The sequence below is a fragment of the Oryctolagus cuniculus genome, chromosome 16 (assembly GCF_051225735.1).
Source record: "Oryctolagus cuniculus isolate XC-2025 breed Fujian yellow rabbit chromosome 16, ASM5122573v1, whole genome shotgun sequence".
Lineage (NCBI taxonomy): Eukaryota > Metazoa > Chordata > Mammalia > Lagomorpha > Leporidae > Oryctolagus > Oryctolagus cuniculus.
Genome location: NC_142882.1, coordinates 77151403 through 77177327, shown reverse-complemented (window position 1 = coordinate 77177327; position 25925 = coordinate 77151403). Strand labels below are relative to the sequence as shown.

General features: G+C 44.3%; 1 protein-coding gene across 2 annotated transcripts in view; it reads left to right on the top strand.

Annotated features, from left to right (window-relative positions):
- ASB4 (ankyrin repeat and SOCS box containing 4) overlaps positions 1-25925 on the top strand; it is a 61035-nt gene that overhangs the window by 9238 nt on the left and 25872 nt on the right. For both annotated transcript variants that reach the window (XM_089315717.1, XM_008261706.5), the window contains exon 2: positions 7577-7876. In XM_089315717.1, the coding sequence (XP_089171843.1) occupies positions 7738-7876 (139 nt within the window). In that variant the 5' untranslated portion in view covers positions 7577-7737. The remainder of the gene's footprint in view (positions 1-7576; positions 7877-25925) is intronic.

The following is a 25925-nucleotide window of genomic DNA, read 5'->3' as shown; positions in this document are numbered from 1 at the left end:
AGCATGTTTGAAAAACTCTGCATAGAAAAAATAAATCATAAGTGTGCAGCTCTTAATTTTCACAGAATAAATCTATGTAACCAGCATTTCATTGAGGAAACAGAACATTACTGATTCTTTTGAATCTTTCAACTTAATAAGCAAGACAATGTAAAATCTGTAATAGGCATGATGCTACTTTTGGATTTCCTTGTGTAATTTATAATGTAATTTTATATGCAATATCTGATTGTCCTGTAGAAGCTTAACAGTGGTCCAATCAATTCTTAATCATTTTTGTTACGTGTAGAACATATCACATCAGTGCTCATAGAATTTCAAAAAGTGGCTGGATTTTATCCCTATAGAGTATGTCTAAGCCAATTTGAAAATCAGTGTTAAATTTTTGGAAAGGTAATTCAGAATCCAGCTGGTGAAGAATTTGGTTTGGTCTGTGAATATAGCTCCCCTCAATCCACAATCTAGTTGATATACCAGTAATCAAAAGTTGACCTCCTAAAGCAAATATGGATTTTGTGAGGGAGAACCAAGTTATTGGATTACAAAGAGTCTGGGAAGTCACTTCTGCTACCCCTGTAGCCCTGGGCCCGTCTTGTTGCCTGGCTTCTCTGCCCAGCCTGAGAAAGATAAAGATTTAGAAGCCAACTCTGGCATTCATGTTCAAACCGCGGCTTCTGTCTTTTGCCAGCACCTAAAAACAAGTCCTAACATTAGAGAAATCTCACTTTCTTTTTTCAACTTATGTCGACCTTCATAATCAGATCTCCAGATGAAATCATGCTTGTTTAACACACACACATTTTTGTAAAGTACATTTTAGAAATGCACTGGGTGGAGTTTGAGAGACCTCCCAGGGAATGGCAGAGATGTGTGTCTTAAAAGCAAAAACAGAGTAAGCAAATTGCATTTATCCAAGGATCATTTTAAAATATAAATGACATGAACACACAGAAATACAAGGACAACTTATTAAGTGCAGAATGCTGTTGAATAGTCAAGTGATACAATGTTTATCATGAAGCAAGCATGCAGTTGTGAAGTGAATTTAAGTCTCTAAAGGAAACTCAGGCCCTTCGTATTGGGTTCCCCTGGTGTCCTTCATCCTGGGAAATGCAAACCCAGGTCCATCCAGCTATTTCCAAAGGTTTTTCCAACTGCTCATTTTGCTTTTCCATCAGCTGCACGAGCGTTTTGGTTCATTAGTGATACAAGACTGTCATACTTCTCTCTTTGGTGTGAAATTCCCTAGTCAGCAAGGTTAATCAGAGTCCTTTTATTAATCAGTGTAATGTGCTTTAAGTACCTCACTTATGGCACACAGCTACTGGTTCCTTGGTTGGTAGTCATATTGTTAATTAAAATAACCACTGAATAATTTCACTTGAAAATTTTCCGGCGGGTACTCTACTAAGTAGCAACTGCTGTCCAAATAACTCCAAAGCTCTGACTTCCACTCTCCTAATGAATAATCTCTTTATCACCTACTTTTCCTCTTTGCCAGAAATTCACCATCCTGTTTTCCTATTACCGTTCTGGGATTCTTTTCCCCTGCCAGATGTTCCAACCTCTAAGTTTTACATTGCAAACTTGCCTCCCTCCCTCTTTCTCAGGGGAACTCTGAGAGTTATCCTGAAAATATTAGCTATTAAAAAATAGCCAAGAATTCTGCTTCAGTCTCTAATCCTTCAGGACTGTGTAAATAAGGGGACACAGGCAGAGCAAGTGTCTGCTAATCCAGCCACGAGCAGTGTGTGTGTAACCTTTGGCTGTAGTAACACAGGCTTCTTGTGTATGGGTTCTTCTGGATACATTATCGTTGATAACTGCGGCTGCACAGCCTGCACTCGGCTGCAGGTTGAGTAGTGACATGGGTGCCCCCTCCGAACGCTGGAGCAGAACCAATTCTGCCTCCCCAAACACGGCCAGGGCACTTAGCTCCTAGCCTAACCTTTGTGCCTGAGTTAGGGGGCTTTCTGCCCAGCTGCTTAGGAATACCTCTTTAGTTTTGGATTTAAATCACACGCGCACACACACACACGCGCGCGCACACACGAGTTTGGGCAGCAGATTTTTGCAGGAGTACAAACTTCTAAAATTCCTTTGGGACATTCAGCTCCAAGTGATAATAGTTTGCAGGCAAACTGCATGAGGTTCTCCTATCAGGGCTGGCCATTTGAAGATTTTGTGGTAGACTGAGTTTGGGACTTGAGTTGGCCTCTGTCCATCCCTGTTATACACACGGAGACACTGCAGGCTGCTGAAACTGTACCTATCTTACTATCTTCATCTGCAGAATGAAGGTTTTGTCAGGACCTGGGCTAAGCCCCCTGCGTACAGATAATTTATGGTGTGAAGGATCACGGTCTGGGAAAGTCAAAGTGGCTGTAAATACTGGCAGTCCACAAGCAGTGGCCTGTGACCGGGAGCTTTTGGAGGGATTTGTGCCTGGGAAAGAATCTCTGTGTCCTCCCTTCTTCTCCCTGGAGCCCCCTGCACCTTGCTCTAACTGAGCTCTTCCGGCTGGCGCCCTCCTGGTAGGCGGACTGTGGAGCGGGAGTGCTTTCCATCAGAGGGAGGCCTCGGCTTTCGCACCCTGCCCGGCCCTCAGAGACTTTGTTTTCCCGGTTCCTCCCCACCCCCGTCTTTGTGCAGCCTGACCCGCAGTAAAAGGGCAGCCTGCAATCTGCAGAGGTGGACAGAGGTGGGGGGCCTCTGGACGACAAATACTCAGAATAAATCACAGCCAAGGTTCCGGAGCCCTGGGGAATTTCTGCAGCTGGAAAAAGTGAGAGTGGCAGACAGGGACCTGCCCGCTCCGGGTACTGTGCAAGCTGAGTGCGCGATGACCCTTGGTGGTTATGTTTTAGGAAACCGATTCTCATCTCCTGGGGCGTCAGCAACCACACAAGTGAAACTTGAAAAGGTTCATGGAAAAATAGGATTCTAGGATAAGTTTATTTTGGTGCAAAAAAATGGAAATCCATGCGGTGTTTTCCTAATATACATTTTCTGTGAACTTTTGGAAGCCCTTCGTATGCCAGTAGGTGCAGCCTGTCTGCCTTCTTTGAAGAAAACTTGGGTTTGGTCACCCACTGAGGAAGGTGCCCTGACTTCCGCACTTGCCACCCCGTGGCTGTGGCTCCAGCCTCATTTGAAGGGAGTGATTGTATGTGGGTGGCCTGTGTGCTGGGGGGCTGCTCTTTGCTCTGCTCGGAACAGCAGGCTTTGCTGTTGTGCCTGGGGCTGAATTTTCCAGAAGCCCATCCCCTACCCTGCCACCAGAGTTCCGACACCCACTTTGGGACACACTCAGCGTACCTGAGCCACAGCTCCAGTCTGCCCCACTCCCATTTCTCCATTCCAGCTGCTCAGGGGCGGTGGCTAAGGCATCCTGTTAACACCCAGCTTCGCACACTGCCGCCTCGCAGAGGCAAGTTGCAGGCACAGTTCCATTCTGGGGGTTCCTTAAACACCAGGAGCTGATGGCCCGCAAACCTGGCTTACCAGATAATGGTGATGCTTAGGGGAGGCACAGGAGAAACTGACCAGGCAAGGATGACTGATTTGTGTGAAAAACGGGCAGAATAGATTCTCTAGGTGCTAGTGGGAATTCGGAAAGAGAAAAAAGTAACGAGTAAGTGCATTTCCAAAGCAGAGGTGTGGCATTTTACAGATGAATTGGGGATCTTCTTTTTTTCCCTGTGATTTGTGAAGTGGACTTGCAGCTAACCTCTCCCGCCTCCACAGTGACAGATAGAAGTAAGCTCCGCATTGCAGATGTTCAAGTTTGGACAGAGCAGGCAACTTACAGCTCTAGCAGGCTGAAGAAATGGCAGTTTGCTCGTCTGGAAAACGAAAGGCTTGCACTGGATAATCTCCCTCTAGCGCTGACATTCTGCGTTCCTTTGATTTTACATCAAACTGGTGTTTTCTTAATCAGCTCTCTGCTGCTTCCTTTCCAAGATCATTTTTCTTCCCGCTGCAGAAGCAGGCATGAGTTTCAAATGAGTTGCAGCACAGAGCTGCCTGATCTTTGTGGCTAAGCGGCAGGAAAGCACACCGTGGTTTTCAGATCTGGAGCCAGCTTCTTTCCAAGACACTTAGAAAAGACTGAATTTTGCAAATAGCTTGCTGAGGACATTTGAGGATGAAAGCAGCTGATTAAGTATTGGTGCCAATATGATTGATTTGATATCAAAAGCGAGTTGTATTGCATATTCCACGCTGAATCTGCTTGGAACACAGGTTCAATGTACATAACTAAATAGAAATGTTGAACTGTGTGTATGTGTGTGTGCATATATCTATATATAGTGTACATATCTATCTACATGTGCACACACACACACAGACATACACACACATGGCACAGAGTTGATTTTCCCCAGCTCAAACTCCACATGATACCATTTAGCTCTGCCAGGAAGAGTTCATGTCACAAAATATCTTTTCTTATTGTCTAGAATCCCAAATCCCTATTTTAGAGCTTAATTTTATTACATAAATCCTATAAAAATTCAGATAGTCCTGAGAGGGATCCCACTTAAAACAATACTTGGCCCATTAGAATTCATTCTGAAATAACTAGATTTTTTTCAGAAGAGCAAATTTGGATAAGGGGAGAATGAGAGGGAGAAAAGCAAGACAACTCTGAAATTCTGAATGAGCTGAAAAATGGATTAAGTTGTGTGTGTGTGTGTGTGTGTGTGTAGCTAGGTTGGTTGGTGGGCTGCAGAAAAATAAACTTGGGGTTGAGTTCACTTGTCCAGTGGGATTCATCAGCATTGTTCCTGACCTTTTAAATGAATGGTCTCTTCAAGTTAATTTTTCCCTCTAGACCAAGGGACAACAGTTAGAATTTTACTTACTTTTTATAAGAGTATTTCATGCACAAGGCACTAGATTTAGAAGTTACAAAGAGTCATTCCAGAGGCAGCTAGCTCATCTGTATCCTTGTCCTGCACTTCCTCATTCTTCTGGCAGGCTCCCAGCGTAATCAATTTCTTGCTGTAGTTGTTTACAATGTAAGTTGTTACATATGTAATCATGTACATATTTATACATGATAGTATAGTGTGCATACTCTTCAATTCTGTTCATGGAAAATGTATAGTATGAAAAAGCTATGCATGCGTTTCAATTTTTGATACCATCCTAAACTTATCTTTTAATCCCATGTTTCTAGCAACTTTTTAAAAGTATCCTTATATATATTGCTATGTTTTCATTTCAGTCAATATATAACTGCCTAGTTCTTTTTAATGGTATAGTATTCAGTTGTGTGAATGTACTGCAATGTATTGAAGCAGTCTCCTTGTGATGAGTACTGAGGCTGTTGCAATCCTACGATCAGCTTGAGCCACATTGTAGTGTAGTAGTGCATGTCCTTGCACGTACTGGCTTAGCAGGGTTCATAACTTCTAGGAGCCGTCACAGAGCAGAGAGCAAATCGTGTGCCGTGAGATTGTGTAGCACAGTGGTCCTTTGGTGCACTCCACACATAAGGGACACACAGGTGGTCTTTTTCTCTTAAGTGAGAGGATGTTAGTAACTCGCAACCACTTTCAGTGTGGCCAGCTTTCCCAGAAGGCCCTCTAGCTACTGTTCATGTGTGGTAAAGGGTGGTGCCCAGGAGGAACCATGATTTCCTAGATTTGTTCTGACCTCATCTAATCAGTAAAGAGTACAATTTAAAAAAAATATTTATTTATTTATTTATTTGAAAGTCAGAGTTACACAGACAGTTGAGAGGCAGGAGAGAGAGAGAGAGAGAGAGAGAGAGAGAGAGAGAGAAAGAGGTCTTCCATTCAATAGTTTACTCCCCAGATGGCTGCAACAGCTGGAGCTGTGCTGATCCGAAGCCAGGAGCCAGGAGCTTCTTCCAGGTCTCCCATGCAGGTGCAGGGGCTCAAGGACTTGGGCCGTCTTCTACTGCTTTCCCTGGCCATAGCAGAGAGCTGAATCGGAAGTAGAGCAGCCGGGTCTCCAACCGGCACCCATATGGGATACCGGTGTTTCAGGCCAGGGTGTTAACCCACTGTGCCACAGCGCCGGCCCCAAGAGTACAATTTTTACATTCTTGCTCCGGGCCCTACATTTTTATTAATGTAGCTCAAGATTGTATTTGTTTTTGGCAGCTCCATCCCACTCTAGGCTCCTTTGCAGATTACTGTCAACTCAAACCCCTAGGTCTTTTCCTCAAATACATGATCTTTAAGCCATGTTCTGCTTACCTTGTACTTGCAAGCAGAATTTTTATAGCCCAGAATCAGACTTTTGATTTATTCATGTTCAAATTTGTTTATTTATTTTTTTTGTTTCAGTCATCAAGTCCTTTCTTGGCTGTTGAGCTATTTTTACATCTTCATCTTGCTATCGGTATTTCATCTTTCTGTACCTATTTTCCACTCACAGTGAGACTGAATGCTGTAGCTACAGGTGTTCACATGTCAAGTTAGGCATCATTGTGGACACTTGTCAGATATGGCAATCATTGGAGACTTGTAGAACAAGGACCATCTCAGTGTATACAAATCAGATGTCAGAGGCAGGAAGGAGAGAGTGAGTGAGAGGATATTTCCAACAATCTCAGTCCTAGAAACAACATTGTCTGGATCAATGAATCTGTATACAGCTGGTGGGCATAGCCAGTTCTGCAATACATGTTGTTTTCCTGTTAATTTTGGCTGCTAGGAAGCTCTGAGATCATACATGCAGGCCTACATTTTGTGCACTTACTTTGACTTCTTTTTTTTTCTTTGTCCTTATTTTCTAGATCACTTTTTAAGATTTTGTATTGTAGAAAATTTGTGATTTGCTTTAAATTCTTATTTGGAAAGAGATAGCAAGATGAATAAAATCTTGGCAAGACAATTTTTTTTTTTGACAGGCAGAGTGGACAGTGAGAGAGAGAGACAGAGAGAAAGGTCTTCCTTTTTGTTGTTGGTTCACCCTCCAATGGCCGCCGTGGCTGGCACGCGGCAGCCGGCACACCGCGCTGATCCGATGGCAGGAGCCAGGTGCTTCTCCTGGTCTCCCATGGGGTGCAGGGCCCAAGTACTTGGGCCATCCTCCACTGCACAAATCTTAAAAATGTATTAAACACATTGATACTTTGGATTGACTTAACAACAATAAGGAGAAAGAACTGGGTTGGGATAAAAATTACAAGCTTCTCACCAGTGACTTTGGTATCATTCAAGACAAACTGAATGGTTGAGAGTTGGAAAAAGAAGTTCCTGAAGAATCTCATTAACTCACCATGTGAAATAAAACAGTCACGTAAATGAAGGCCTAACGCTCAAAATACTTTCAATACCCACAAAAGTGAAGTTAATGAAGGAACAAGCTAATAGGGAATAGTAGGGACAGTGTGCTGTTGAGGAAGCCTGTGCCACTAAGCTTATCACAGCAGGCTACTCAAAAAACAATGCAGATCCATCCGCTATAGTCTAACCTCTGAGTCATTCCCTCCCTAATTTTATAAAGGTGACCACAATAAAATGTGTTCTAAACATCCTTAGAAGACAAGGAGAAATCCCAGGCCAACAAGTTAAACTTTTTTTTCCTTTTTCAGGTTATTGGTTGCCTAGTTATAAATTAAAGTCTTCCTGGGCAACAGGCTTGCATCTGTCTGTCTTATTTGGCCATGTGGAGTGCCTGCTGGTGCTGCTGGACCACAATGCTACCATCAACTGCAGACCCAACGGGAAAACTCCTCTGCATGTGGCTTGTGAAATGGCCAACCTGGATTGCGTGAAGATCCTCTGTGACCGTGGGGCAAAGCTCAACTGCTACTCCCTCAGTGGACACACAGCTTTGCACTTCTGTACAACTCCAAACTCCATTCTCTGTGCCAAGCAATTGGTCTGGAGAGGTAAGCCTTTCTGGGTGGCTGACACCATCATGCCCTTGAACACTCATGTTTGGAAACATCTCCAGGCTGGAGGCATTACCATGTAGCAGGGATTACCATGTAGCGGGCATCCCATGTCTAGTTAGAGTGTCCTAAAAATATGTAGCATATACTTACATTTTTGGTTCTGTCAGGTCAATCAGTGATGATCACACCAGAAACTTATTATTACTTTTTAAATGTAGAAAATGTATTTGTTTTAAAATTAATTTATTTGAAGGGCAGAGTGACTTAGAGAAGGAGAGAAAGAGATCGTTCATCCATTGATTCACTTCCTAAATGGCTGCAACGGCCGAGGCTGGGCCAGGTAAAAATGAGAAGCCACATCTCCCACGTGGATGGCAGGGACTCAGACACTCAAGGCATCATCTGCTGCTTCCAGGCACAGCAGCAGAAAGCTGGATTGGAAGCAGAGCAGCTGGGATTTGAACTAGAACTCTGATATGGGATGCAGGCATTCCAAGCATCGGGCTAATCGACAGTGCCATGACTCACCCTGGGGAAGTGCATTAATTTGCTCATTTATTTAACAAATATTTATTTAGTCCTTACTAAGCATCAGATAGTGTTCTAGCAGGGAGATACATTATAGCAAAATAAATTCACAAATACATAATTATCAATTGGGAAAAACTCTGTGAAGGAATAAATAAGGAGCTGTGGAAGTCAAAAGTGAACTATTACAAAATGTGTTAAGACTTCTCTAAGGAGGAGCCGGCACTGTGGCACAGTGGGTTAATGCCCTGGCCTGAAGCACTGGCATCCCATATGGGCGCTGGTTCTAGTCCTGGCTGCTCCTCTTCTGATCCTGCTCTCTGCTATGGCCTCTCTCTCTCTCTCTCTGCCTCTCCTGTCTCTGTGTAACTCTGACTTTCAAACAAATAAACAAATAAATATTTAATAAAAAAATGACTTCTCTAAGGAACTAATATGTGAGCTCAAACTTGAAAACTGAGAATGAGCCAGTCATTAGAAAAAGGAGCTAGGAATTAGAAAAAGGAGCTAGGAGGGAAAGAGCATAGGTGTAGACTATTGGACTATTGACTATTGGACTATTGACTATTGACCATTGAATATTAGAAGGCCAAATGGTCTAAGGTGTCATGGGTGTGGAGTAGGGTGGGAGAGATGAATGGGGATGTGACAAGATGACATTAGGTATCTTAGATCATGTAGGGCCTTTTAGGGCCAAAGTATGGGATTTGGGAATGCAGCCACCAAAATTCATTCATTCATTCATTCATTCATGTATTTGAAAGACAGAGTTACAAAGACAAAGCATCTGTTAGTTCATTCCCCAAATGGCTGCAACAGCCGGGGCCGGGACAGACTGAAGCCAGGGATCTGGAACTCCATCTAGGTCTCCCAATGAGCAGGGGCCCAAGTATTTGTGCCATCATGCTGTTCTTTCTCAGGTGCAGTAGCAGAGAGCTGGATCAGAAGTGGAGCAGCTGGGGCTCAAGCTGAACCAGTGCTCATGTGAAACGTTGGTGTTGCAGGCAGTAGCTCAACCTGCTGCACCACACCAGCCTCCACCAGGATGTTTTAAGCAAAGCCATGGCAGGATTTGCTTTTACTGGAAGTTTCCACTTTGGAGTTATGCATTCAGTGGATGTGGGGGTGGGGGCGCAGGAACGGAAGTCCAGAAACCAGCAAGGAAGTTATTGTCATAGTCTAGATGATAGGGATAGTGACTTGCACCAAGCAGCAGAGTTGGATAGGAAGCAGAATTGATGGGATGTGGTGGTGGGTGCATGTGGGAGGTGGATGAGAAGTTCTGACCACCACTGCCGAGTTTCCCGCTTAGCAATTGGACAGCGAGGGATGCCACTTTTGGAGATGGAGAAGTTTGGGTAAGAGCTGTTTACATGGAGAAGCTTTTAAACCAGTTTTCCTAGTCAGGCTTGAAAGTGTATAATGTACACTCAGTAGATACATAGTAAAATTCACTATTTTTAAGAAACACTATTTTGTAAAACCATCACAATCATCCTAAAAATACCCTGATGCCCTTTGTAGATAATTCCCTCCCCAACCCCAAACCATCAGCCTCTCATCTTACCTCTGTCCCTTTATATTTTAGCCTTTTTCAGATTTTCATATAAATTGCAAAATACAAAACATAGCTTTTTGAGTCTGATTTCTCCCACTGGGCACGATGCATTCAAGGCTCATCCATGTGGGTGCATGAACCAGTAACTCAGGCCTTTTCATTGTTGAGAATATTCCGTTGTGTATACAAAATGCGATTTATCCACTCTCCAGCAGGGGGAGTTTTGGATTGTTCCTAGTTCTGTCGATTTTGAAAAAAAAAAAAAAAAACCTGATATAAATATTTGCATACTGGTTCTTAGGTGGACATGTTTTCATTTCTTTGGGTAAACACCTAGGAGTGGGATTATGGGCTGTCTGGTAAACTTATTAGAAGCTGTAACATGTTTTCCAAAGTGGTTATATCATTTTTGTATTTCCAAATGTATTCTGTATTTTATATTTTATATTCTATATTTTGTATTTCCAAAAGAATTCTGATTACTCCCCATTCTTGCTAGAGCTTGATAATGTGATTTGTTTTTAATTTTAGCCATTTTAACAGCCTCATAATAATCATTGTAGATTTTGTTCTGATTTCTGTTAGGACTAAGGCTGTTGGATATGTTTTCACATATTTATTTGCCCACTCTATAGTCACCGTGGTGAAATCTCTGTTCATTTGTTTTGCTCCCTTTTTTATTTTAATGGCTTGTTTTCTGGTTATTGATTTGAGAGAGTTCTTTCTACACTCTGGACATTTGTTCTTTATTGATATGTAAGCATATAAATTTACATATTCTTTGCTTTTTCTTTTCCTTTCCCAATCTTTCAAAGAGCAGAATTATTTAATTTTGATGCATTCAGTGTATTAATTTTGACCTCTTATGGTTTGTTCCTTTGTGTCCTATCCAAGAAATCATTGACCACGTCAGGTAGCAAAGTTTTCTGCTGTGTTTTCTTCTAGGAGTTTTATGACTTGATGTTTTACTTTTAGGTCCAGGATTTATTGAGTGATTTTTTTATATATGGTATAAGGTGTGGGTTAAAGTTCATCTTTTCTTCATATGGATGCCAAATTGTTTCAACACAGTTTATTGAAAAGACTGTTCCTTCACTACTGATTTGCCTTGGCATGTTTGTCAAAAATCAGCTGGCCAGACTTAAACATGCAAATATCACATGTTTTCTCTGACTTGTGGTAGTTAATATATAGAGTATAAAATTGTGTGGCTGTCATATCATTTGGTATATAGTTGTAAGTAGTGCTTCACTGATTCTGACCATGTAAATGACAATATATTCCTCTTTAACATATCTAAAAAAAGAATTGGATCAGGGAATAGTGAGGACTCTTGGGGTTCCAGTACTGCTTTGTTCTTAACTTGGGTGATAGGAGTGTGAGCACATGACAAAAATTCATTTATTGGTATACCTGTGTGCATTTATGGATATGTATACTGCATTTCAATAAAATATGTAAAAAATAATCAGCTGGCCAGAGGTGGGTGTTATGGTACGGCAGGTTAACTCACCAGTTGAGTCCACTGTATCCCATATTGGAGTGCCTGGGATCGGATCGAGTCCAGCCTCTGCTTCTGATCAACTTCCTACATCCTGGGAGGCAGTAGGTGGTGGCTCGAGGCCCTGGGTCCCTCCCACCCATGTGGGACTCACTTGGAGTTCCTGGTTCCTGGCTCTGGTCTGGCCTCAGCCCTTGCTGGAGGGAATTTGGAGAGGGAACCAAGAGATGGAAGAAGATGCTCTCTCTCTCTCTTTCTCTCTCCCCATTTCAAATAAATTAAAATAAGTAAACTTTTACAAAAATCACTTGGCCATACCAGTGTGGGCTGTTTCTGGACTGTAGTCTATTCTGTTGGCCTCTGTGTGTATTCTGTGCTAATGCTCCATTTACTTCATTGCTGTAGCTTCATACTAAGTCTTAAGCTCCAGTGAGCCTTCCTGGATAGGTTTTAAGCAGAAGTTCAGTTCTCTTTGAGATTGCAGAGTGATTAAGTCAAGGATGCACTTGATAAAAATATGGATTTCAAAAGAAAGCTCTGGACTGAAGCAATAACTTTCAGAAGTTTCGAAGAGAAGTTCAAGAAAACCAATGCAATCACCTGGGGAAAGAGTAGAAGTAGGAAAAAGAGGATGCAGCGCCGAGCCCAGTGGAGCCAAGCCCCAGAGAATTTCAACATTTAGGAGTTAGGAGGATAAGGAGGGACCAATAAAGGAGAGTGCAGTTGGCCGGCACTGCGGCTCACTAGGCTAATCCTCCACCTTGTGGCACCGGCACACCGGGTTCTAGTCCCGGTCGGGGTGCCGGATTCTGTCCCGGTTGCCCCTCTTCCAGGCCAGCTCTCTGCTGTGGCCAGGGAGTGCAGTGGAGGATGGCCCAAGTGCTTGGGCCCTGCACCCCATGGGAGACCAGGAGAAGCACCTGGCTCCTGCTGTTGGATCAGCGCGGTGCGCCGGCCACAGCGCGCCAGCCGCGGCCATTGGAAGGTGAACCAACGGCAAAGGAAGAAGACCTTTCTTTCTGTCTCTCTCTCTCACTGTCCACTCTGCCTGTCAAAAAAAAAAAAAAAAAGTGCAGTGGTGGTGAGGAAGGTTAGAGAAACCCAGGAGTGTTTCTGAGCACACAGAGACTAAGAAAGTGTGGCAGGTTCACAATGCAGGGAGTGGCTGGATGTGCGGACAGCAATAGAGGCTTAGTGAGATGTTCGTTAGATGAACAGAGTTATCACCGACATAGACAGTTTTGGTGAAATGACGTAGAAGCCAGAGTAGAATGGTGCAAAATGTGAATGATAGAAACCAGAGGCAGCCCGTGGAGGTAACTGTTGAGAGAAGCTTAGTGACACGTGTGAGCAGAACAGTGTGATGGCTGGAGAGGGGTGGTGGGGGGAGTGCGTTTTCTACAGTTAGAAAAGGAAATGCTGCCTGCCCGAGGGAGTGAGTCCTCCACAGAGAGCAATGGAAGATTCCGGAGACGGGATCACTGAGAGTTTCCAATCCCCGGGAAGTCGAGAGGAGACAATGTCTAGGCATGCTGGGACACACCCTCGTTCTAAGCAGGTGGGCCAGAGTAAGAGAGGCTGGCCATGCCAGAGCACTCACGGACTTGGGGGTGATGGGATGAGGGAGTTTGTGTCTGCTGGCTTTTCTCTCCCAGCAATGTATGCAGAAAGTCATCACAGAGGAGAGAAAGGGTGGAAATCTGGAGGGATAGAGAAGGAATGGAGAGGTCACGGGAGAAGAGCTTTCCAGACAAAAGATGTGAGGCTGCTGGGCTCATAAAAGACGCCAGGATCTCAACCTGCGAGAGTTAAGAGGGGGAAACCCAGCCTTTGTTCAGGTTCCTGTTGGCCCTGGGAGGAAGGGCCCAGCACAGACATGGGGATAGGATGGACGTGAGCTGGAGGTGATCCGCCTTTCCACGAGTGGACCTCATTGCCCCTTCTTATGTATTTTTAGATGAAATTTCTCCTTCTTATACTTTGGAGTGTTTAAAATCTTTTCTTTTTTAAAATTCAGGAAAAATTACGTTTCAGTATGTACATTTTTATGGTGAGAACACTTAAGATCTTCTCCATGGAGATTTCAAGAATACAGCTCCGTGTCACTAGCTGGGGTCATGCCGTTAAACACCGGGTCTCCACACCCCACTCAGGCTGCACGGCGGAGAGCCGCTTAGCTCCATGCATCTCCGCCTTCTGTAACTTCCTGGACTGCACCTGACAGAGCCGCGGTCCCTCTGCTGAGAGACGTCGCCTTTCCCAGGGCACCTCGCCCCGCGCCCTTTCATCCCTGTTAGCGAGGGAGACTGCCCGGGTGGCTCCCGGAGTCCCGAGCGCTCGCCGTGACTTGGGCTGGAACCAATCAAGAGCGAGTCCATGAAATATTCCCTTACTCTGGAGAGCGCCGGCATCAAAGGCTGCTCCATGAAGGAAAGTCAGACAAATTGAGAAAAGCAAAACATTCGACTTCTGTGCGGTGAACATTATGAAATTAAAACAAAAATATTTGAGACTATATGGCAGAGGGCTAATATCTTTAATACTGAAAGAAATACGGAAATAAATGTAAGGAGGTTAACAACTAAGCATTTAAAAAGGAAAAAAGAGGGGAAATAAAAAGGAAGGAAAAAGAACAAGAGACCAATGATAGAAATAGCTATTTCTGTAAAAGCAATACATTCAAATTTTAAAAAATCATTTAAGCAGAAAATTAAAATACAAGTAATGATCCCCTTCATTAACAATCAGTAAAACAGTAGCTACAATAACAATGAGACATTTTTCTTGCTTTTTATTATGGGAATAAGGATACAAAAAATGATATGTATGTTTTTTTAATATTTTTTATTTATTTATTTGACAGGTAGAGTTACAGTCAGTGAGAGAGAGACAGAGAGAAAGGTCTTCCTTCCATTGGTTCACTCCCCAAATGGCTGCCACGGCTGGCACTGCGCCAATCCAAAGTCAGGGGCCAGGTACTTCCTCCTGGTCTCCCATGTGGGTGCAGGGCCCAAGGACTTGGGCCATCCTCTACTGCCTTCTTGGGCCACAGCAGAGAGCTGGACTGGAAGAGGAGCAACCGGGACTAGAACCCGGTGCCCATATGGGATGCTGGTGCCGCAGGCAGGGGATTAACCAAGTGAGCCATGGCACCGGCCCTGATATGTATGTTTATAAACACATAGGGAAGTCCACTCACACTTCATTTAATAATTAATTTTATTTGTTTGAAAGACAGAGAGAGAGAGAGAGAGAGAGAGAGAAAGTCTTCCATCTACTAGCTCACCCCACCTAGTGCCTGCCATAGCCAATGCTGGGTCAGGCCAGTGCCAGAACCAGGAACTCCGTCTGGCTCTCCTGTGAGGCTGGCAGGGACTCAAGTACTAGAGCCATCACCTGCTTCTCCCAGGGTATGCGTTAGCAGGAAGCTGGATTGGAAGCTGACCTGAGACTCGAACCTTGGGACTCCAGTATGAGATTCAGGCATCCCAAGCAGCGTCTTAACTGCTGTCCAAACATCCATCCCTCTTACATACTCTGAGTGGGTTATAAATGGCACAGGCTGGAAGGCAATTTAGCCACAGACATCAAAAACTTAAAATCTATTTAAATATTTGTAGAATCTTTATTTATGTTCATTTTATTTGAAAGGCAGAGAGAGAGAGAGAGAGAGAGAGAGAGAGACAGGTATCTTCCACCTGCTGATTCACTCCCCAACAGACCACAATAACCAAGTTTGGACCAGGCCAGTCAAGAGCCTGCAACTCAATCCAGGTCTCCCTGTGGTGCCAGGGAACCAAATCCTTGAGCCATCATCTGCTGCCTCCCAGGGTGTGCATTAATAGAAACTGAATCCGAATTGGAAGCAGGGCCAGGACTGAAGCCCAGACACTCGGACATGGAGGCGTGTGTCCCAAACAGTGTCTCAACTGTTGAGGCAAATGCTTCCCCTGCTCAAACCTTTTTAACTCAGAAATTCAACCTCAAGGATTAGGGACTTTTAAACTAAGGATCCTATTTATTTAGACCCTCAAATACAGACTTTAGCTATTATCTCTAAACAAATTTATACAGAGAACTGAAGAGATAACTGACTAGAAGGGAATAGGAAGACATCGCGTAACCAAGAATTGTGCTTTGCCACAGGATCTGTAATGCACTAGGAAGAAAAGACTTTCTCTTAATTCTCTAAGAATCCTCAGAATAGTACAATTACAGTGTATTTTATTTTTGTAATCAAAGTTCTGATTGGTTAAGAGAAACATTAAAAATATTCAATGATTTAAAACATACATTTTGGCACTTTTCATTTTTATATTTGGATTCTCACAAAAATCTTGCCTTTTTGTTCTCAGAGAGACATTTATAATTTTGAAAAACTGAAAAATATTTGCATATGTGATAACAATTTTACATTATCATTGTGGTGTAGCAGGGAAAACCACCATCTGAGTCCCAGCTACTCCACTTCCAAACCAGCTCCCTGCTAGTATGCCTGGGAAAGTGGCGGAAAATGGCCCATGTGCTTGGGCCACTGCACACACGTGGGAGCCCTTGAAGAAGCTCCTGGCTCCTGGCTTTGGACCAACCCAGTCCCAACCATTGAAGCCATTTGGGGAGTGAACCAGCAGATGGAAGAGCTCTCTTGTTATTTCTTTCTGGCTCTGCCTTTCAAGTAAATAAATCATGAAAAAATATTTTAAGTTATCTTGCTTCCATAACATGCAGACATTAAAAATGATGTTGCAAAATAACTTTATTGACATGGAAAGACACTTAAAAGCCTTTTGTAAGAAATTAAAAGCTGCAGATTCATGTTTGTAAAAATTATATATGACTTTGCATATTTTAAAATGATGCCTAAATTACAAGAGCCGAATTATATCATAGGTAATGTTCCACACTAGTTAAGAAATTCGGGGGTGGGCACTGTGGTGCAGTAAGTTAGGCCACCACTTGGGGCGCCTGCATCCTATATTAGAGTGCCTGTGCAGGTCTAGGCTTGTTTCTGATCAGCTCCTTGCTATATTGCCTTTTGAGAGGCAGCAGGGGATGGCTTAAGTGCTTGGTCTACTGACACCCACGTAGGATACCTAGATGGAGTTTCTGGAGTTTGTTTTCTCTCTCTCTCTCTCTCTCTCTCTCTCTCTCCATCTCTCTCTGTCACTCTGCCTTTCAAGTAGATAAAAATAAATAAAAAATACATGTGGGGCCGGCACTGTGTTGAGGTAGGTTAATCCTCCCGCCTGCAGCACTGGCATCCCATATAGGTACCAGTTCCAGTCCTGGCTGCCCCTCTTCTGATCCAGCTCTCTGCTATGGCCTGGGAAAGCAGTAGAAGACGGCCCAAGTCCTTGGGCCCGAGCACCCACATGGGAGACCTGGATGAGACTCCTGGCTCCTGGCCTTGGATTGGCCTAGCTGCGGCCATTGTGGCCATCTGGGGAGTGATCCAGCGACGGAAGACCTTTCTCTTCCTCTCTCTCTCACTCTCTGTAACTCTGCCTCTCAAATAAATAAATAAAATCTTTAAAAAATAAATAAATGTAATAAGCATTTCAAAGAGACAAATATTATGTTAATCACTTACTCCTAGGCTAATAATTTTTAATATGTTTATTTCAATTTTCTTCTGCTTGAAAGGCAGAGAGAGAGAGAGAGAGTGAGAGAGCATCTTCCATCTGCTAGTTTACTTCCCAACAGCCTGCGCTGGGCTAGGATGAAGCCAGGAGCCAGGAACTCCATCCAGGTCTCCATGTGGGTGGCAGGGTTCCAAGCACTTAGACCACCAGACTTTGCCTCGCGAGGTGTGCGGTACAGAAGTGCATCCACTCCAGTGTGGGAGCAAGATCCTAAGCAGCAGCTTAACCCTCTGTGCTGTGACACACACCCTGATTGTTTAAGCATAGACTGGCATACATCAGCAGGAAAACACAATTGTGACTCAGGTCGGGAACTTTTTGTGCAGTTTGAGTGGCGAAGAGAAGCAGAGCAGCTGCAGGTAGATTTTCCAGTCTGGGAACTCTGGAAGCCTGCGAGCAACTTGCCTTCTTTCCTTTGCATTTTTATGGTTTCAGCATCCTGGATAGTGCTCTGCACAGAGGAAGGGCTCAGTTAACGGTCACAGACTGGTCTGGGAATGCGTCCAGGGTCCTGAGTGCATGCAAGGGACCCACAGCTGAATCCTGAGTGGGGACTGTTGTGTTCATGCCCTGGTCAGCTCTGCCCTCTTGATTTCTTGGAATATAGCCGAGGACGTCTTGGACAATGGCATCGGCACTGTGCGGGGCAAAGTCGCGTACATCACTTCGTGGCTGGACAGAGGGAATAGAGGCAGTGCACAGACAAGGAAAATAAGTCAGGCTAACATTAAGCTCTGGACCAGAGAAGTCCATTAGGGGAAGAGCCAATGCCATGGCAACTGAAAACTGCTGTAATTTCATTTGCTATTTAATGGGCTCTTTGTGGAAAAGTGCTCTTTGTGGAAAAGGCTAATTGAGGCCAAAAAATTGCATGCCATTTTCTCTTAAAGGCTTTTCTCCTATTTTTTTTTCAGTATTGCAGAGCCCACTTTGTCCCCATGCTGGATTCTGCCTGCTATTTTCCTGTTTGCCTTTTCCCTGAATACCCCCATCTTCTGCCCTTTGTTTCCCTGGGTATTGGTTTAATAGTGTTCATCAGGGGAGAGGCCTTATTTACCTCCATGAAAAAGTCCTCTCCCTGCATCCGGTATTCTGGCTGTTACGCAGAGGATGATTTCTCCTCGTTCCTTTTCCTAAGAGGAAAATGAAAGCTGCTGACTTTGCTCTGCATGAAGCAAATCCTGACAGCGGGAGGAAAATTTGTTACTGCAGGAAAGCCATAAAAATTCAAATGTTTTCTAGCAGAATGTAGCGTGAGGGCAATGGCGAGGAGACCGGTGCCTTCTAAAAGACTGTCCTCTGCTCTTAGTGTGACAGTGACACGAGTCCCTGCATGTCAGGAGATTCCCTGTTCGCTGAATCAGAATGCAGGCAGGACGTCATGGGCCTTCATTGTAATCAAAGAATAGATAGGCTGGCTGTAGACACCTCTCACCACCCATCGCCTTCCATCTTTTGTCTCTTATGGAAGACATCGTAACAGCCCCAGTCTGACCATCTCTGTGCTTTGTATACCTCTGAGGATGTGTGTGTGTCTGTTGTATTGTTGGTACCACCTGTCCATGCAAAGTTTGTTTTGTCTTCCAATTGACATGACTTACTAAATTTGATCTTTTTATAATGATTTATTTATTTACTTGATAGGCAAAGTCACAGAAAGAGAGAGACAGAGATCTTCTATCCACTGGTTTACTCCCCAAATGGCCACAGCAGCTTGGGCTGGGCCAGACCAAAACCAAGAGCCTAGAACGCTATCCAGGTCTCTCATGTCGGGGGAGCAGGGGACCAAGCACCTGAGTCATCTTCCACTGCTTTCCCAGGTGCATTAGCAGGAAGCTGGAGCAGAAGTGGAGCAGTCGCAATTTGCACTAGTGCCCAGACGGGATGCCAGTGTTGCAGAAGGCAGCTTAACCCACTGCGCCGCAGTGCTGGGCCCTTTCATTTGATTTTTTTTAAAGATTTTTATTTATTTATTTGAGGTAGAGTTACACACAGTGAGAAGGAGAGACAGAGAGAGAGGTCTTCCATCTGCTAGCTCACTCCCCAAATGGCCGCAATGGCCATTGCTGGGCCGATTCGAAGTCAGGAACCAGGAGCTTCTTCTAAGTCTCCCACGTGGGTTCAGGGGCCCAAGAACTTGGACCATCTTCTACTGCTTTCCCAGGCCATACCAGAGAATTGTATTGGAAATGGAGCAGCAGGGACCAGTGCCCATATGGATGCTGGTGGTGGTGGCGCTGCAGGTGGAGGATTAACCTGTGCCACAGCACGAGGTGGAAGGGGGCATTTCATTTGATTTTAAATGAAACTTTTTATCACCACAAAAAGTGAAGACCCACATCCCTTGCCACACATAGAGGACAACAGGAACAGTAAATAATAGTCCATGCTCGACCTGCACCTGCTCCAAGAACCTGTGCTCTCGGAGAACAACCGAGAAGCATCCTCTTTCTGGTCACTGTGCTTTCTAAAAGCTTTGTCCCCAGTCAGTCTGCTCCAAGTGCACTTGGAATTACAGTTCAGATCCTGTGTAGCGCACAGTCAGATGGCAGTCATTCCAGTTCCACAGAGAGGGTCTCATGTATAGTCCTGCCACAGTTGTGGAACCCAGCCATGAACAGTGCTTTACAAAACTGACAGTCTGTTCAGTGGTGACGTTTTAGAAACACTTCTTTAGAATCAGGAGGAAAGCAAGCTTTCTGCTGTACCCACGATCTCTTCAGCCCTGCCCTGGAGTCCCTGCTGGTACAAAAAGAAAGGGGAAATACTGCGTGGAGACTGGGAAGAGGGGAGCAGGAGTGTCATTTCACATAATGTGTTCGTCTGCAGAGAAAACCCAACAAAATCCATGGTCAAATAGTTAGCAGTTGTACTGGAGCTTATCAGAGGCACTGGATGTAAGATTGATAGACCAGAATCAGTTGTATTTCTACAAACCAGAAACAAGCAACCAGGAATTGTAATGTGAAAAGTGACATAATTATAACATTATGAAAAGTTTAAGGAGCCTTGAAAATGTCAACAAAAGAGGTGGAAGAAATACAAAAACAGTTAGGAAGACATTAAGAGGATGCCATAGTCAAGGTCTCTGATGAAAAATGTAGTATCTGATCATTTCCTCCTTACAATTATTTTTATTAAACAGTTTTATATTTAGCTCCACATTTGTGTTTAAAAATGGAAAAGAATCAGTAGCAAGATTAGCAATTTTTGGCTGGCTCCACGGCTCACTAAGCTAATCCTCCGCCTGCGGCGCCGGCACCCTGGGTTCTAGTCCCAGTTGGGGCGCCGGATTCTGTCCCGGTCACTCCTCTTCCAGTCCAGCTCTCTGCTGTGGCCCGGGAGTGCAGTGGAGGATGGCCCAAGTCCTTGGGCCCTGCACCCACATGGGAGACCAGGAGGAAGCACCTGGCTCCTGACTTCGGATCGGTGGCCATTTCGGGGGTGAACCAATGGAAGGAAGACCTTTCTGTCTCTCTAACTCTGCCTGTCCAAAAAAAAGATAAGCAATTTTATAATAATCTGTTGATTTACTGCAATGGAAAACAAGGATGTGGCTGCTTTTCCTCCAGTCTTGCTCCTCCACTCCTTTCGCAGAAGCACAGTAAGTTCCATGTTATCACCATGAGGCCGCTGAGTGCTGGGGAGCGTCTCCTTCCTTTCACGGTGTTCCGGTCAGGCCGATCAGGTGTAGCTTCTGTGTATCTGGTGTGTCACTGGCATCTGGGATTCCCCATTCCCCATCAGCCTGCAGTTGCCCTTCCCCTACCCATGTTGTATTTCCCGGTTCCTGGAGCCCAAGCCTTCACGACTCTTGGTTTGTTGCTTGTTTGGGTGGAGCATCTTCTCCAGTCGATTTCTGAGGAAGGGAGCATGAGACCATTCTTGCCCCGATGTCTTTATTGTGCTCCCAACTTGGCATGGAGTTCTAGATTCATTATTGTCCTTTTTCTTGCTGGAAGCATTGCCCCATTGCATTTTAGTTTTCAGTGCATGACTGGGGAGTCAGAGCAGTTTCAAGCCCTCATCCATTATATGCAACTTATTGTCTCCCTCTCTGGGGAGGGTCACATCCCCTTTTGTCTCTGGTGTTCTGAAGTCCCACAGTGCTCTTCCTTGGTGAGTTTATTTTCATCCATTGTACTGGACCCTTTCAACCCTCAAATGCCTGTCTATCAGTTCTGACAAGTGTCTCTGAACTGTTTCCTGCATGAGTTCGTTTCTTCTGTTTTCTGTGTGCTGTCTTTCTTGAACTGCTGATAGTTGGAGCTTTTACCTTCTGCGCTGCTCTCTAATTGTCATCCTGTTTCAAGATTTTCTATCTTCATGCTCTACTTGCTGGTCTCTGTCTAACACACTAAATGTCTTATACTCCTTCACTGCCTGTCTGAGAGGTCAATTAGTGCAGTCTAGGCAGGGTTTGCTCCACTGTCAGCCTCGCTGTAGGAGATCTGGCTGGACCGTTCATCTGAAGAGTCTGTGACACTGTATCTTTAGGTCTTTTCTTTGTTGTTGTTTTTTAGGACTGGTCCAATTCTCCACAGAAAAAGCTCAATGGCTTCTTCCTGGAGGGTCAAGGCTGAATTGCTAGCATTCCAGGTGCTGAGTTAGAGAAGAAAAAAGGTCTGGAAATGTAAATAGAGCGTAGCCACTCTCTAGAATGCTCTGCCCACTTCTTGTTGCTGACCTAACCTCTATCTCTAAGTAAGACCCGGGTTCAGACTCTTGTTCTGAAGATCATTCTTCCTTAATTGCCTCAAATTCAATTGGGTCCCAATGTTGTACTCTGTATTCTCATAGCACATTTGTGTCACATACATCTTATTTGTTTGATTCTTTCATGAGGTCACAGACTGTTTTGCTCAGCATAGTGCATCGTGTGTCCTAGGTGTTGACTGTTGAAAAGGTAGTGAACGCTGGATGGAGAACAAGTGCTAGCCTTAGGGAGTGTGGTGGCAGGTAAGTGATTCCATCACCACTACTGGCAAAGCTGCACTCAGTTTGTGTCCTGCACACCCATTTCTTCATTCCTGTGTGAGGAGAGTATGTCAGGAAGGAAGGAGAAGTCAGAAGTGTTAAGAGAAGGCTCCAGTTGGGAGTTAAAATGCTTCCATTGGATTTAGTGACATGGATGGATTGCTGCATTCAGTGGAAACGTGCAGGAACCAGGTGGGGGTTGATGAATAAAAGGGAGGTTTTCTCTGAGTGTGAATGAGTCTTTTAAGGGGTGTTTGTAAAGATGAGGCAAGAGAGGAGATGAAGAGGGAAATGGGGTTGGTTGAAAAGGTTTCCCCTTTCAGGTGACATAAGCCTGAGAATTTGAAAAGCTCATGGAGAAGCCCACGAAGGGGGCCGAGTTGAACACAGAGAGAACGCGTAAGCACTCTGAGAAGCTCAGGAGCTGAGAACCTGCAGAGTGGCTGATTGTATGGAGCAGATCTTTTCCAGCACAGCCAGAGGCCAAAAAGGAGAGAATGGGGCTTGAAGTGTGCAGGAAGTTTCTACTTGATGGGCATTTTCTTTGAGAACTAAAAAGGAAGGAGATTTGAGGGTAAGAGAGAAAGAGAGGGTTAAAGATTTGAGGAAGGAAAGAAGTCTGGAATCATGAGCATTTCTGTTTGACTCTATGATGGTCCCAGTCTGGGCTAAAGAGACGCCACCCCTGAAGCATGGTTTCTGCCACGCTGCCCTTGGGTTGGCTGCAGTTGAGTTTACTTGGGATTAGGGTCACTCAAGGCACCAGACAGGCACTGGGAAGGTGCCGGGGGAGTTTAAGGTTTTGGCAAAAAGTTATTGAAAGGATCAATGATGCTATTAAGCTGGACAGGAAGAGAGGAGACTAAAGGACATCAAATGGACAGGTAATAGAGAGAGGGGTCTAAGAGATTCCACACATGGTCAGAGGAGATGCTGACCAGGCAGGATACATACGTGGCCAGACGCAAAATATGATCATAGGACCGGACGCATGGATCAGTGACTTCAGGAGTCTGATCAATTGCAGGGGATGACTTGGTCCGGGTAGGATTGTGAGTGAAGTCTCTGAAGACAAACCAAGGTGGGGTGGGTGTTTGGCACAGCTGTTAAGTTGCTGCCCGTGATGCCCATCCAGTATCAGAGTGCTTAGTTCCAGTGCATCCGGCTTCCTGGGAGGGACAGGTGATGGCCCAGGTACTTGGCTCCCTACCATGCATATGGGAGACTTTGATAAAGTTCCGAGTTCCTGACTTTGACTTGATCCATCCTATGGCTGTTGCAGGCATTCTTTCTCTGTCTTTCTGCCTTTTAGATAAAACAGAAATAAAGACATAAATCAAGAAAAAGTCTAATATAAACCAAACTGAGATGGTCAGTTGCTGAAGACACCCAGAAGAATGGCCAGAATTGGTCTGCAGAGGAAAACAGAAGTCAGGTGCCCACATCTTCAGAAGCTGATGGGGGGATCAATAAGTTCAGGAAGGGGGTTGGGGTGTAGATGCAAAAGCAGAGCCCTAAAGAATCAAGGATATTCTTTTTATTTGTTTTTTTGTTTGTTTGTTTGTTTGTTTGTTTGTTTTTTCCCCAAGAGAATTTGGGAGTAATTGGAGGCAGCAATAGGGAGTCAGCTATATGAAAAAGAGCACCCCGCTCTATAGTATGGGCCAGAGTTAAGCATCCCGTATCCGTTGTTTGAGCTTGGAGCAGAGCAAAGCTAGTTTGGTTGCCATGGAGACCAGCGCCCGGGTCTCCAGGCTCATTAATGCTGTGTTCCAAACTAAGCACTTAGCAAGGGCTTCTGAATAAATGCAGCCAGGCTCCGCTCGCTGAAAAGGGCACATTCACGTGAAGCAGGGGAAAAAGGTTTTCAATTTCATTCATTAAACTTGAGTAAATAATTTAATATCTTTGTGCGTCAGTCCTGCTAGCTAATGAATACAGATAAATGCTTCACAGAAAATCCGGCTTCATCAAGGTAACAACATCGATGCCACGTATAAGGCAAATTGATGTTGCCAGTACATATGCATATGAAGGGGAAAATGGAAAGGAAAGTAACATATATTAAGTGCCTGCGATGTGGCTGTGACAGGTACTTTAGGCTAAAACGTCTCATTTAATCCTCACAGCGGTCATACCAGGTTCTTGTCATTCTCCTCATTTTATAGATGAAGAATCAAAAACAGAGAAATTAAATAAGGCCTCGGTTCACAAAGCATGTTGAGTTCAGGCAAGACCAGTTCTGTCTGGTTTGCGTTCAGGACGACCCCATTCTTGCTGGAAATCTTATACTGCTTACCACTCGGGGACATTCAGCTTGTTCAAAATTAGGAGGAAAGTTTGTGTATGGAGACACTATGTAGAAGAGAAACTTTGGTGCTATAGCAAAATTCCATTAGCTTGAAAAAATTTCACTGCAAGATGTGTTTAAAGGCTTTTCTTAAATATATAAATACGTGTATACATATATAAATATGTGTATACATATGCATATACATACATACACATACATACATATATACACATATATACATATATATATGTATATATGAGCAGGCAGCCAGATATAATTGTGAGTGTGTTTAATTAAAAGACACGAAAATCTCTGGATGCCTCTTCTAAAATGAGCCCCGTGAAGGCCAATGTTTCTCCTCACTTTGCGATTTTCTAACAGGAAGAAGGTTCAGAGTTGCAGTGCAGACCCTCAACTTAGAGGCTGATTCTTTCCCCCTCAGTTGAATGCCTTTATTGGAGTCTTTGCGTTTTGCTCCAACTAGGGTGGAGATGTGTGACTGACAAGGGTGGAGATGTGTGATTGACAAGGGTAGAGATATGTGATTGAATAGGACACATTAAAAATCCATTAATTCATTTCCCTTAAAATTGAAGTCTTTAATTAAAGGCAACACTTTGATCAGTTTCTCATTTCTGTCTCCAGCAATGCGATGCAGCAAGGTTTAAAATAATGGCAATAACTGGGTGCAAGTTTAACATCCCTGTCGCCATGCTGTTGGCAATTATTTTTAAGTCCAAGCCCTAATTGTTTGGGCTTCACTTAGGAGACTATCCCTGGTCTATTTCCTCAAAGGGGAGCCGTCTGTTGCTGCCCACACTGTTCCCAAGTGCGTGTTCATGGGGCAGTGGCAAGCACAGCCTTTCCCGCGCTGGTACCTAGCAGGTGCCTGGGTCTGGGTCTGGCTCTGCTCCCACTTTCAGCTTCCTGCTAACACACACTCTCAGAGACAGCAGGTGATGGCTCAGGTGGCTGAGTCCCTGCCATGCACGAGACCTGTGTTGAGTTCCTGGTTTCCCAACCTTGGTTTAGACTCAGCTGTGTCCATGCCCCTGCCATTGTGGGCATTTAGGGAGTGAACCAGTGGATGCCAACTCTGCCTGTCTCTGTCTCTGCCTTTCAAGTTAATAAAACAAGTTTTTAAAAATCTTAAAAAGCCACACATGACTGCGATGGTATCCTTGCTTTATGACTGGACGTGTTTGAAACTACAGACTGGAGGATGACACTTCCTTGGTTCTCTACCATTTTATTTTATTTTTATAATTTATTTTATTTTTCTATCAGCACTTCTCTAGTTTGTTTCTTACTGAGGGGAGATTGCATCTGATTATACCCTGACCGTTTGAAGCACCATTTAACGAAAGATACCAGATTCATAAACAGGAAGGCAAGTGTTTTCTTTGTGATCTCTGTCAAGTAATAACGTATGGAAGATAATCTAAACGAGTTTAGCACAGGACTCCAGGGCCCAGGTTTGGAGGGAAGATGGTTACATCAGACAACAGCCCGAGGTTCCAATCTCAGCTTTCCATTAAGTCCCC